Raw genomic sequence first — 11158 nt, forward strand, 5'->3', positions numbered from 1 at the left:
CTGGATGTTCCTCACGGGGCACCTGGACATGGGGATGGGAGTCCCCACTCACTTCACAAGAGTCTGGCACTGCTCCTTCTCAGGGAACCTGCTGTGGGGATGGTATGGGAGATTTTTCTGCAGCTGCAGAGCAGGCTTCTTTACCAGTTTCATCACCATCTTCATCTGCATCTGAGCATTTGACTGAGGAGAAGACAGTGCCTGGTTAGCAAAGGTTTGCATCTGAGAAAGGTGATGGAGTACTTTCCCCTTGTCTCTCAGGTCACCTTTTGTTCTCATGGACATTGTGTGTGATTTCCTAGTTCCATTAGATTGCATTTCATCCCATTTTACTGCATTTCAAGTAAACCTAGTTGTGGTTTAATTACATTCTGCTCATTACTTTCTGTCCTGTTTGGTTCTGTGTCAGTTCATTCCAAATGCCTCTGAACACCCTTTTTTCCCAGCTGTTTTGACTTAACTGTTGTGCTAAGGGCTGTTTGTAGTGAGAGAGGTGGTGCTGGGTTTCCATGTGGGACCAGCAGCACTGAGATGTCAGTCCCTGTGCCATCCTGTACTCTCACCAGTATCATTGTGCTCTGTGTTTCCTTTTCTCAGTTTATGTTACAGCTGGAGGATGAGCATGGAATGTTCTTCTTGAAAAGCAGGCAGTCCACACTGGAGAATTTCCACTATGAAGGTGTGGAAGAGGTCTGCATTGGAAATGGTAAATTCATTAACCTTGAAGTGTGATCACGCACAGAGGGAAAACGTGTGCCCTGCTTTTGGCTTCTCTGGGCAGCAGCCAGATGTTAGGCACAGCTTATTTCCTTGAGCTCTCTGTCCCCCAAGCTTTTCTTGGGGATTTTGCAGGGTTTCCTCCTAGCAAGTTGTAGGAAGTTCTTCTGTTCCTCTAGAATGGTGGGTTGAGTTTTGGAGGACTGTCATTACCTCTGTGGACCCTGTGAGGTATTTGCTGCATTGGGAAGGTACCAGCCTGAACGGATGCAGCCCCTGAGCACACAGGCAGCCAGCAGAAGCCAAAACACTTTTTTGGCTCAGCTTTCCATATGGCTGGAGCTGGCTGGGAGCAGATGGAATGAGGGCTGGGCATCAACCTGAGCTTAAGCTGCTTGAGTGGTGATGTGTCTGGAGATGGCAATCTCATGAACATAGGAGGAGGGTCTGGAAGCACTGGGGGTAGAACCTGTGCTTACAAGGCAGCTGGTTTCAACCTCTTATTCCTCAAATATCATATGAGATGAGTAGAGCTGTGTTACTTAACTCTGATTTCCATTGCTGTGCAGAGAGCAAGCCTCCAAATAAGCCTTTCGTGCTTCTGCATCACGGGCAATCGACAGAGTTTGATGTCACTTTCAAACCCACTCTGGCTCAACATCTGGAAGGAAAGATTCATGTTATAGTGGGGGACATGTACTTTCACAACACCCTAATAGAGCTGGTGGGTGAAGGCCACAAGGATGAATTTACCCTTGATGGAGTAGAGGAAAACACAGAGGAGTGGTATTCTGACAGGAGTCTGAAGAAAGACATCATTGATGGTAAGAGAGGAGAGGCTGCCAAGGTGGAGCGAGCAAGAGGAAAATGTCTGATCATGTGTGTCCTCTCTCTAGCCAGGCCTGGGCTGTCACCCACAGGATTTGGTGGCCTGTGGGCGTGGCAGCCATGCATGCAGAGCAGTGTGTGCTGTGCTGCATGCCGCTGGCTTAGGGATGTGTCAGGGTGTTCCCCTGGAAGTGGTGGGATGAGGAGTGGCCTGGGGAACTCCCTCCCAGAGGGAGGAAGGCTTGGAGCAAGGCAGCATTGAAGATACGGGTGTCTGTGCATGTGAGGGGGGTGGCTGGAGCTCCCTGCATGCTGAGATCCCTTGCTCTCCTCCTTAACAGCTGTCAGAGTGAATCACATCCAGTTTGGGGAGTGTCCTGTCGGGGAGCCCTGTCACAGGACCTTCACCATCACCAACCATACCCAGAGGCAGGCCTTGCGCTTTGAGTGGGAGGCAGACGCCACATTCCACTTCTCCCCCAAGGTGAGCGTGGACTGCCCTGCCTGCCCCCATTGCTCCAGCCCTTCCCTGCTGTTCCTGGGAGCTGGCAGGGAGTCCTCACACAGAAGTGATAGCCCATTCCAGTGCCATGTAGGAGATACAGTCCCTGCCTTGGCTGGGCCAGGGCTGCCAGCCTTGCAGAAAAGGCTTCATGTTATGGGATGTTGCACCTTCTGTTCACATTTCTGTCTCTCAAACTTCACATAAATCCACACTGAGGTGCACATTCCTGGCACAGCTCCTCATCACATCAGTCCCTTTTGCTGTCAGTTCTGCCCTTGGCAGTGCTTCCAGTTTGGTCTTGACTCCCTGATTCTCCCTAGATGGGACACCTCCTTCCTCGCTGTGCCAAAGACATCACAGTGACCTTGAAATCAGATGTCCCAGCCGTCTTCAGGAAGCACCTTGTGAAATGTAAGGTGACCAAGATCAACTTTGAGCTGCCACGAAGGAAGGTTCAAGACTGGAACGAATAAATGACCATTGTCACATGGAAGGAGACCGCCAGGAAAGACCCAGCAGCCAGCTGGCCTGAGAAAGAGAAGGTAAGGAGCAAAGGGCAAAAAAAGCCAACCCGGCTTTAGCACCATAACACCATCACTGCTGGCTGAGCAGCTCCTGCTTCCTCTGGACATTGGATAGTCATGGGGTTCACCAGCAGAGCATTCTAGGGGAGAGGTGGATGCACAGTGAGCAAGTACACTCACAAGAGAGGGGAAAGCCTTTTGACAAGAGACCTTTAGGCACGCACAAACTATCAGTCTGTGCCACATACACAAGTGTTGCAGCCCATGTTGAATGGGAGACAATGTTTTATTATTTTATCCCATTTTATGGTGTTAGAAATCTCTTCATCTCCTTTGGTGCCTTTTCACCAACAAGGAGTTAAGTCTGTCTCTTCTTTTGAAGTGGAGAGAAATACACTTCTCTTGCATATGCTGGAGAACTGCAAGTTTTGCCTGCATGGATACCAGATATTTTGGTTGTGGTTTCTGTATTGTGTGTGGTCTCTCATCATGGAGTAGCCCAGGTACTCTATGACAGTATGAAGAAGTCCAGAGAAGGATCATCTCCAGAGACTCCTGCTTTTATTGTCATTATTGCCAAACACACTCATATTGGGTGAAGGTTCCTTCCAAGTTTCTGGACAATTTTAAGGCCTCTAAATCACCCTCTTTTCTATTGAAACATCTGCAGCTGGAGACTTTCCTAGTGAGATCTTTCACACCCCAAAGTGCCCATCGCCAGTTCCCAGCAGTGTGGCTGTTGCTCTACACATGACATCTGGAGAGCACTTTCTCCTAAGACAAGAAGAAAAAGATGCTTTCAGAACTCTTCAGTCTTGGGGTTCTCCATTCACAGAGCTCCAGCAGGGCAACTTAATCCTAATTTTGATACCTGCTGGATTTATAGGGAACCAGGAAAAAAGCCAGTTCCTCTACAAGGTTGAAGTACAGGGACTGGAATGCAGCTATAGTCTCCATGGGTATATTAAGAGCTGTGGTAGGACTGCTTTGATCAGTGCGTGGAAACAACTACTGTAGCAGATGAGTCCCAATTTTGTCATCTTTCCAGGAAAATTAAAGTGAATGGTCCTTTCTAGTCCCTCTGTGAGGCTGATCTTGGAGACCAAAAGATTCCCTTGTCAGCCTGACTTTCTGGTCTCTGCTTAGTGATTCTTCCCTCCTTTGTTTGCAGATGGTCGAGACAGCTCCAGAACCAGCTCACACTGTGGAGGGGGAGGACATCCAGGAGGCTGAGGTGTACCTCAGTGCCTTGGTTGCCTACAGCGAGTTCAAACTGAGCACAGTCGTGGTTCAGCTCAAGGACACCGTGCCCAACCAGACCAGTACAGCCACGTGAGTGCTGGAGGCCACAGGGCCCTGCGAGCGGGAGCTGCCTTTGCCAGGGCTGACCCAGTGCCTGCTTCCCAGAACTCTGCCCCAGCCAAAACCAGCACAGGCCCATCTATGAGCACACAAAGCCAAGCAGGAGATGGTGCTCAGGAGAGGTTCAATGCTGCCATAACCTTCCGCTGAGAGCAGCCATGGGTTTGCTTTCACTGTATGTCACCTGTTCTTATCTGCTCAAGAATAAGTTTGCAGTCAAACCAAGACATAAAGTCCAGAGTAAGCCTCTTAGCTTCAATGTCCTGGACACCATGTTGGCCCTTTCATCTTAAACTTCCAGACTTGGAAATACTTTTTGGGCCACCCAGGACAGCAGTCCGAGCATGGCAGAGTTGCCTGGGGAAGAAGATGCTTCTCAGCAGAAAGTGGTACCAGGAGTCCATCAGACAATGTTACTGTACTATTTGCTTTATATTTATTGGACTGTTTTTTTAATTCCTCCTTCTCAATTTTCAGTTTCAGGATGCGCAACACAGGGAAAGTAGCCCTGGAATACACCTGGGTGGAAGCTGCAGATAGTGAAGCAGTGAAGAGGCTACACTCAACCACTCTGATGCGTAAGGGCATTTCACTTGGTGGCTGAGGGCTTGGGGAGAAGACCCTGCCACTGCATCCCAAAACATGAATTGCATTTGCATCCTTGTCCACATGTCCACTTTCATCAGCATCTTCCCAACTGCAGCTGGAGAGTTTTCTCCTTGCCCCCCTCTGCCTTTCAGTACCTTCTGTTGCTTCTCTGCCACTTCTGCTGTGCAAAGGAACTGAGCCAGGCTCTGGGGAGAGTCGCATGCTGGGTCAGGACTGGGAATGGGGACATCAGGTCATCTCTTTGAGAAATCTGAGACCAGAAAAAAAAAAAAGGTGTAACGAGTGAACTGCCCTGCAGCCACTGTGTGTGTGCAGTTCCCCACTCTAAAGCAAATGCAAAGTCACTATCTAAAACCAACTCTCCTGCTTTGGCACAGGAGTGTGTGCTGCAGGCAGAGACCCTGCTCCCATATGCTCTACTTCCTGCTGAAAGTACTTGGCTAGAGATGCTCCAAGTGCATCCCAGCTCTCTTGCACCTGCCCGCAGCAGGAGGCAGAGTTGCTGGGAACATAGGATTTTTTCTTTGAAAGGTGTCATCTTCCTCTCTGCAGGTTACTTCCTCTCCTCTGCTACTCTAAAGCACCGCAAAGAGCTGCTGCGTCATTTCTGGTCGCAGCAGGACCATCCTTTTGAGACAAATCCTTCTGAGCAGCGGCAGCAGCGGCAGCCTTCTAAGGAGCAGCTGGATTCCAAGCAGAAGAAGCATTCCAAGAAGCAGCAGCGCTCCAAGGATCAGCTTCTCATTGAGCAGCAGGAGCAGCCCGAGCAGCAGGGTGAGCAGCCCGAGCAGCAGGAGGAGCAATCCAAGGAGCAGCAGCCCAAGCAGCAGGACCACGCCAAGAAGCTACACCGCTCGAAGCAAAAGCACCTCTCCCTGCAGCGTGTCTCTTCCTCCCTGGAAGTGTTACCAGATGTCATCCATGACTTGCCATTGTTCTCCATCAACCCCTACCACGGCATCATCGCTTCTAGGCAGAAACAGATCTTTAACGTGCTGTTCTCCCCAAAGTGCATGGGCAAGTTTGAGACCACCATGCTGTGCAGGTGGGAAACGTCTATGTACTTGCCAACTCACGCTTCTGATGGGTATCACTGAGTCACAGGGTGGGATAGGGTGGAAGGGACCACAGTAGGTCATCTGGTCCCACTTCCCTGCTCAAGCAGAGCCATCCCAGAGCACATGACACAGGGCTGTGTCCACAGGGCTCTGGAATAATTCCAGCGAGGGACATTCCACACCCTCTCTGGGCAATCTGTCACCTTCAGAGCAAAGAAGTTCTTCCTCAGGTTCAGGTGGAATTTCCTGTTCAGGCTCTGCCTGTTGCCTCTTGTCCTATTTCTGGGCATCACCAAGCACAGCCTGGTTGATCCCCTAATACCCTCCCTTCAGTCCCTCTGACTGGGATGGGGAGGTGGGCAGCAAAACACCCAGAGTAGCACAGAAAGATCATCATCTGGCCTTGGTAGGGAGAAAAGACACTATGTGAAACATTACTCTCCTGGAGGATTGCAAAACCTGTAATAAGAGTTCCAGGGAGCAGCCAGTCTCTAGCTCTGCTTCCTTTTGGGACAAGCAAGGCCTGCTTCTCTGCATGGAGCCCTGTGTGCTGTGGTTGGTCCCCAGGCACTTAGCTGGTCATGTTCCTGCCCTTGCACCTCTGCAGCCTCCATGCAGCGAGCGCAGTTGTTTAATTTGCTGCTTGCTGCTTGCACAGAGAGGATGCAACACACTGTGCTCTGCAAGGAGACAGAAAAGTGACTGGCTGGAAATGTTCATCCAGCTCATAGCAGTCCCTTTCTTCCTAGGATTCCTAACCTGAAGCCATCTCTGAAGAAGGTGCGGGTGATTGTGAAAGGCAGAGCCTGGCAGCAGGGGAGTCCTGACAAACCGAAACGCTCTGCGTTACGGCAGATGGGGAAAGGCCAGGGACCCAAGAAGCAGGTGCACTGGAAATCAACAGCTGAGTAACAACATTTGTGTTAGCTAGAGCATCCTACAGGAGCAACATCGTGTCTTCTGCTGCTGATGGTCTCCCACCCTTCACCAGAGACCTCTGCAGCTACCCTTCCAAGCTCCAGTGAACACCTTTATCTTACCTTTAGTTACCCAAGCTAATTAAGTAATTGTTAATTAATTGTTAATCAAACCATTGGCAATAAATTGTTAATTGTCAGCTTATCCTGGTTGGAAAAACAGCTGTCTGCGGGACCTCTCTGGAATGGTGAATGTGACCGACCCCCTCCCCTCCAAATTATTGTAACTTTGAAATTAAGGGACTTTTAGGCAAAGACATGGGAAAAGGTTTAACAGTTCTTTACTAGCATGTATAACAAGGCAAACAAACAGCAGCACCAGCAGAAACAACAAACAGAACCAGATACCCAACCACAGCCTTCTCTCAGCTGCAGGCGCTTTGCCTTTGGTGTAGTTCCAGTCACAGCCAGGCAGGGAAGGGAGGCAAGTAATGAATAAAGCAATTGCTAAAGAAATTTTAATTAAGCTGCATCAAGGAATACACTGGAAAACTCAAGCACTGTGTGATCAATACTTAAGAACTTACTGCTGTGAGGGAGTCTATGCAGTAGCCAAATAGTGACTTGATAGTGACTTGATTAAAAGATAAACAAAGATAAAACAAGAAAGTGATAAGAAAACACCCTAGTGAGGGAAGAGCCTTAGCCCTTAGACCCTTTCAAAATACGCAAATAGATTACACCGAGTTCCTCAAAACACAGAGATGGAAGTATCTTCTTTTAATAGTTGATCATCTTACCCACTGGGTAGAAGCCTTTCCTGCCTCAGTTGCAACTACCTCCAAAGTGGCTCAGATGCTATTAGAACAAATAATTCCCAGATATGGGATCATTGAAAGAATAGACTTATCTAAGGGAACACAATTTACTTAAAAAAATTTACATTCTATATGTGTTGCATTAGACATGAATTGGAAATTTCATACCCCGTGGCACCCTCAACATTCTGGGTGTGTGGAGAGAATGAATGCTATCCTTAAGAACCTATTACCAAATTAATGACTGAAACCAGATTAGCATTATTACAGATCAGAACTGCTCCAAGTAAGGTCACAGGAGTTTCTCCCCATGAAATGTTATTTGGGTTGCCTTATCTGGGAAGGGAGAAGGGGCTGCCAATGGCTGAAACAAATTACTTACATCTCAGAAATTATTTGCAGGCAATTACACTCTTATTTTTACATGAATCTTAGAAGAAAAGAGTTGTTATCCTCAACATCACCTCTAGACTTTCACATACACCAGGTAAAACCAGGAGATTTGGTTCTAATACATGATAAAAGATGATACCTTAACACCAGCAATGGGAAGGTCCCTTTCAGGTACTCATAGCAACTGCAACAGTTATCAGAACTACAGAAAAGGAGTGGTCTTACACCTCTCAAGTCAGTGGTACAAGGAAGTGACCCTTCAAAGTTAATCTTCAAAAGATGTTTTAATAGTAAACAGTCAAGGGCAAGACTGCACTGGCCTCTGTATTTGCCACCAGAGAGACTTTTGTTCCACTGTGAGCTGCAATCCCTTGGGTGTCGAGCAGTGGGATTATAAACCACACCAGACCTTGACAAAAGAGGAATAGGAAATGATGTTCTAAGAGTCTGGAAATTGCTGCATGGAGTGTCGTGGGTTCTGTGCTTCACCTCTATATCCCTCCAATGTGCTGTTGTCATGCACAGAACTTAGGAAGCAGGTATGGATAATGAGGAAGGTCATCTTTGTTGCCACAGTTACGATCTGAGCTTTGCTTCATCTGAGCAAGCACAGGTGGAGCTGCTGATGGGAGGGACTCCACACAAGTATACCTACAGCTCACTTGGCTTGAGTTTGAGAGCTATGGACAGCAATGTGAACTGACAAATCAGGAACTTTTAAATAGACTGAATTTAATACTGACCTAATAAAAGACTGATTAATCCTGTTTGTGACTGCTTTGCGAAAGGAGTCAGTTTATGCTGACCACACAGGATAATTAAATCAAGGGCTTAGGCAAAAAAGGATAATAAGAGGAAAGGGTGGATTGATACAAGGTGAGGGTTGAGGTGCTATTTTGCAGAAGTCAAAAGGTTGTTAGGTTAAAGGATGAAAGTTGTGGTTCTCTGTGTCGTTGTTTCAATTGTTTAGATTTGTTTGGATTGGTTTGTTGAGGGTTGCAGTGAGTTGGGAGAGGGGTGGGATTGAAGAAGTGACTAAAAAGAAGTGGGATGAGAAGGGAGTGGACTGTAAATTTGCAGATGATACCAAGCTGGGAGCATGTGTCAATCTGTTGAAGGTAGGAGGGCTCTGCACAGGGATCTGGACAGGCTGGATAGAGAGGCTGAGTCCAACAAAATGAAGTTTAACAAGTCCGAGTCCTGCATGTTGGCCACCACAAGCCCTGCAGTGCTACAGACTGAGGACAGAGTGGCTGGACAGTGGCCAAGCAGAAAGGAACCTGGGGGGACTGGTCAACAGCAATTGAACATGAGCCAGCAGTGTGCCCAGTTGGCCAAGAAGGCCAGTGGCTCCTGGCCTGTATCAGGAATAGCGTGGCCAGCAGAACCAGGGAGGACAAATAGACAGTGGTTATTTCAAACACTTTGCCAAATATTTTTAAACAATTTTTGGGCAAACATTTTGGAGTCGTGCCTTTTTTCACCAAAACACTCAGACACTTGTGCAAATGTTTCAAATTGCCAAAAGTCAAGCTAAAGCCATCATTAGTACTTGCCCTGATTGTCAGCTTGTGCAACCTCCTGTTTCTACAGTGAGTGGTTCAACTCACAGGGTTTGCAAAGCCTGCAGTTGTGGCAAATGGCTATCACTAAATACCCTTCCTTAGATAAATTTAAAAATATTCATGTTTCAGTGGACACGTTCTCTGATGCACTTGTTGCTTCTGTCCACACAGCTGAAACAGGTCGTCATGCCTATCAACATTTTTTGCAAGCTTTTGCTTCGTTGGGTGTGCCCCAAAAATGGCACCCCATATATATCTCAAAAATTGGCCACATTTTTAAAGGATTGGAGTGTTAATCACATCTTTGGTATTCCTCATTCTCCACAGTCAAGCAATTATTGAAAGGACACATCAAACATTAAAACATATTCCTGATAACAACAAGTGGGGAGTAGAGGTCACGCCACAGATATGGTCGAACAAAGCAAAAAGATGCTTTAAGCAAGTATTAAGCAGATACATTATAGTAAAGCTATGAAATGCAAGTTGATTAATAATGACAGGTTACAGAAGTTTCTTTTTAGTTGTACTGAGAGGAAGAACTGTGGGAATCCTTAAAATTAGAGGGTTTTGAGAAAGCTGCAAAAAGCAGACCTCAGAAAAAGTAGACCTCTAATTAGAGTTAAGCACTAGCCATAAGATTTGTCAGCAAAAAAAGTTATACGACATGTAGAAGGCAAGGACAAATAGAACAATGGTCTGTGTATTAAAGCTTGGCTAGAAGCAAAATGGCAGAAGTTAGAGCAGTGGTTTTCACTTTAGAACACTGTCCAAGTTTAGGACAAATTTTGGGAAAAAGAGCTCCAAAGGCCCTCCCCACCCCCCCCCCCACCCTTTTCTTTTACAATTCCTTTCTTCACCGAGGTCAGAAAGAATTGTTCTTCAGGGAAAAATGGAAAAAACTTTTTTATTAACAAAAATACAAAAGAAACACCCCCCAGCCCAAACCCAGATGAGACGAACCCGGCTGGTCCTCGCCGGGGAGGGCAGCAGAGCCTCCCGAGCCAACCTCCAGCAGCGGCCCCCGAAGTCCAGATCCTTGTCCTCCGGAGTCGGTGCAAATCCCTGGAGCAGGGAGAAGGGAGAGAGGGGGAGGGGCAGCCGGGAGCAGGCCAAAGCAAGCCCTAGACAAGCTAAAGCGAGCCCAAGACAACAAAAGCGAGCACAAGACAACAAAAGCGAGCACAAGACAAGCAAAAGCGAGCCCAAGACAAACCAAGGCGAGCACAAGACAACAAAAGCGAGCACAAGACAAACCAAAGCAAGCACAAGACAAACCAAAGCGAGGACAAGACAAACAAAAACAGGGGCACAGGCAAAACAGCTGGGGGGAAGGGGGAAAAGCGGCCAAAGCAGCCGCGGGGGATGGGGGGGGGGTGCAGCTGAGAGGACGGCAGAGAGCAAGACAGCCCAAGAAGCGAGGCACAGCAGCAGCCAGCTGGAAAACACCAGCCTAGATAAAAACAGCCCGAGGGAGGGCCAGCAGCTGCATGGGGGGAAGCAAGGAGAGGAGCCAGTCCAAACATCAACCCATAACAAACACCTTTGTCTTTGGGAGTGCACCTCATGCAGGTTGCTCTTCTGGCCTTGAAATCCCATGATTGATGGGAAAGTGTCCACAAGGTAGAGGAAGAGCTGCAGCATCAAGCCAAGCCTTGCACCTGGCAAGGAGCAAGAGCTGAAAGGCTTGTGCCACCCTCCCCCTGTGCCACTTGAGCTCCTTGCACACCCCAGCAGGCTTTCTGCTGCTTGTGTCTGCAGATCCAACTAAGATCCAGTCATGTCCAGAGATAAAATCCTCAAGTAGCTCCACAGGTGCTTTGGTGCTTTGTCTCTGGGAGTTCTGCAATGCCAAAGACTGT

The 11158-nt window shown here is 47.9% G+C and overlaps 2 protein-coding genes across 2 annotated transcripts; both read left to right on the forward strand.

Annotated features, from left to right (window-relative positions):
* Nucleotides 1–1411: 1411 nt before the first annotated feature.
* LOC306807068 (hydrocephalus-inducing protein homolog) lies at nt 1412–2523 on the forward strand (the record flags this gene model as incomplete). The annotated part of the gene is made up of 3 exons (XM_079316325.1): nt 1412–1541; nt 1887–2029; nt 2371–2523. The coding sequence occupies 3 exons, from the start codon at nt 1412–1414 to the stop codon at nt 2521–2523; spliced, it is 426 nt and encodes a 141-aa protein (XP_079172451.1).
* LOC306807069 (uncharacterized protein) lies at nt 2524–6725 on the forward strand (the record flags this gene model as incomplete). Its single annotated transcript, XM_079316326.1, has 5 exons — nt 2524–2592; nt 3746–3906; nt 4414–4514; nt 5098–5590; nt 6353–6725. The coding sequence occupies 5 exons, from the start codon at nt 2524–2526 to the stop codon at nt 6513–6515; spliced, it is 987 nt and encodes a 328-aa protein (XP_079172452.1). The 3' UTR covers nt 6516–6725.
* Between the last annotated feature and the right edge of the window lie 4433 nt (nt 6726–11158).

This window comes from Erithacus rubecula (genome assembly GCF_903797595.1).
Source record: "Erithacus rubecula genome assembly, chromosome: 12".
Classification (NCBI taxonomy): Eukaryota; Metazoa; Chordata; class Aves; order Passeriformes; family Muscicapidae; genus Erithacus; species Erithacus rubecula.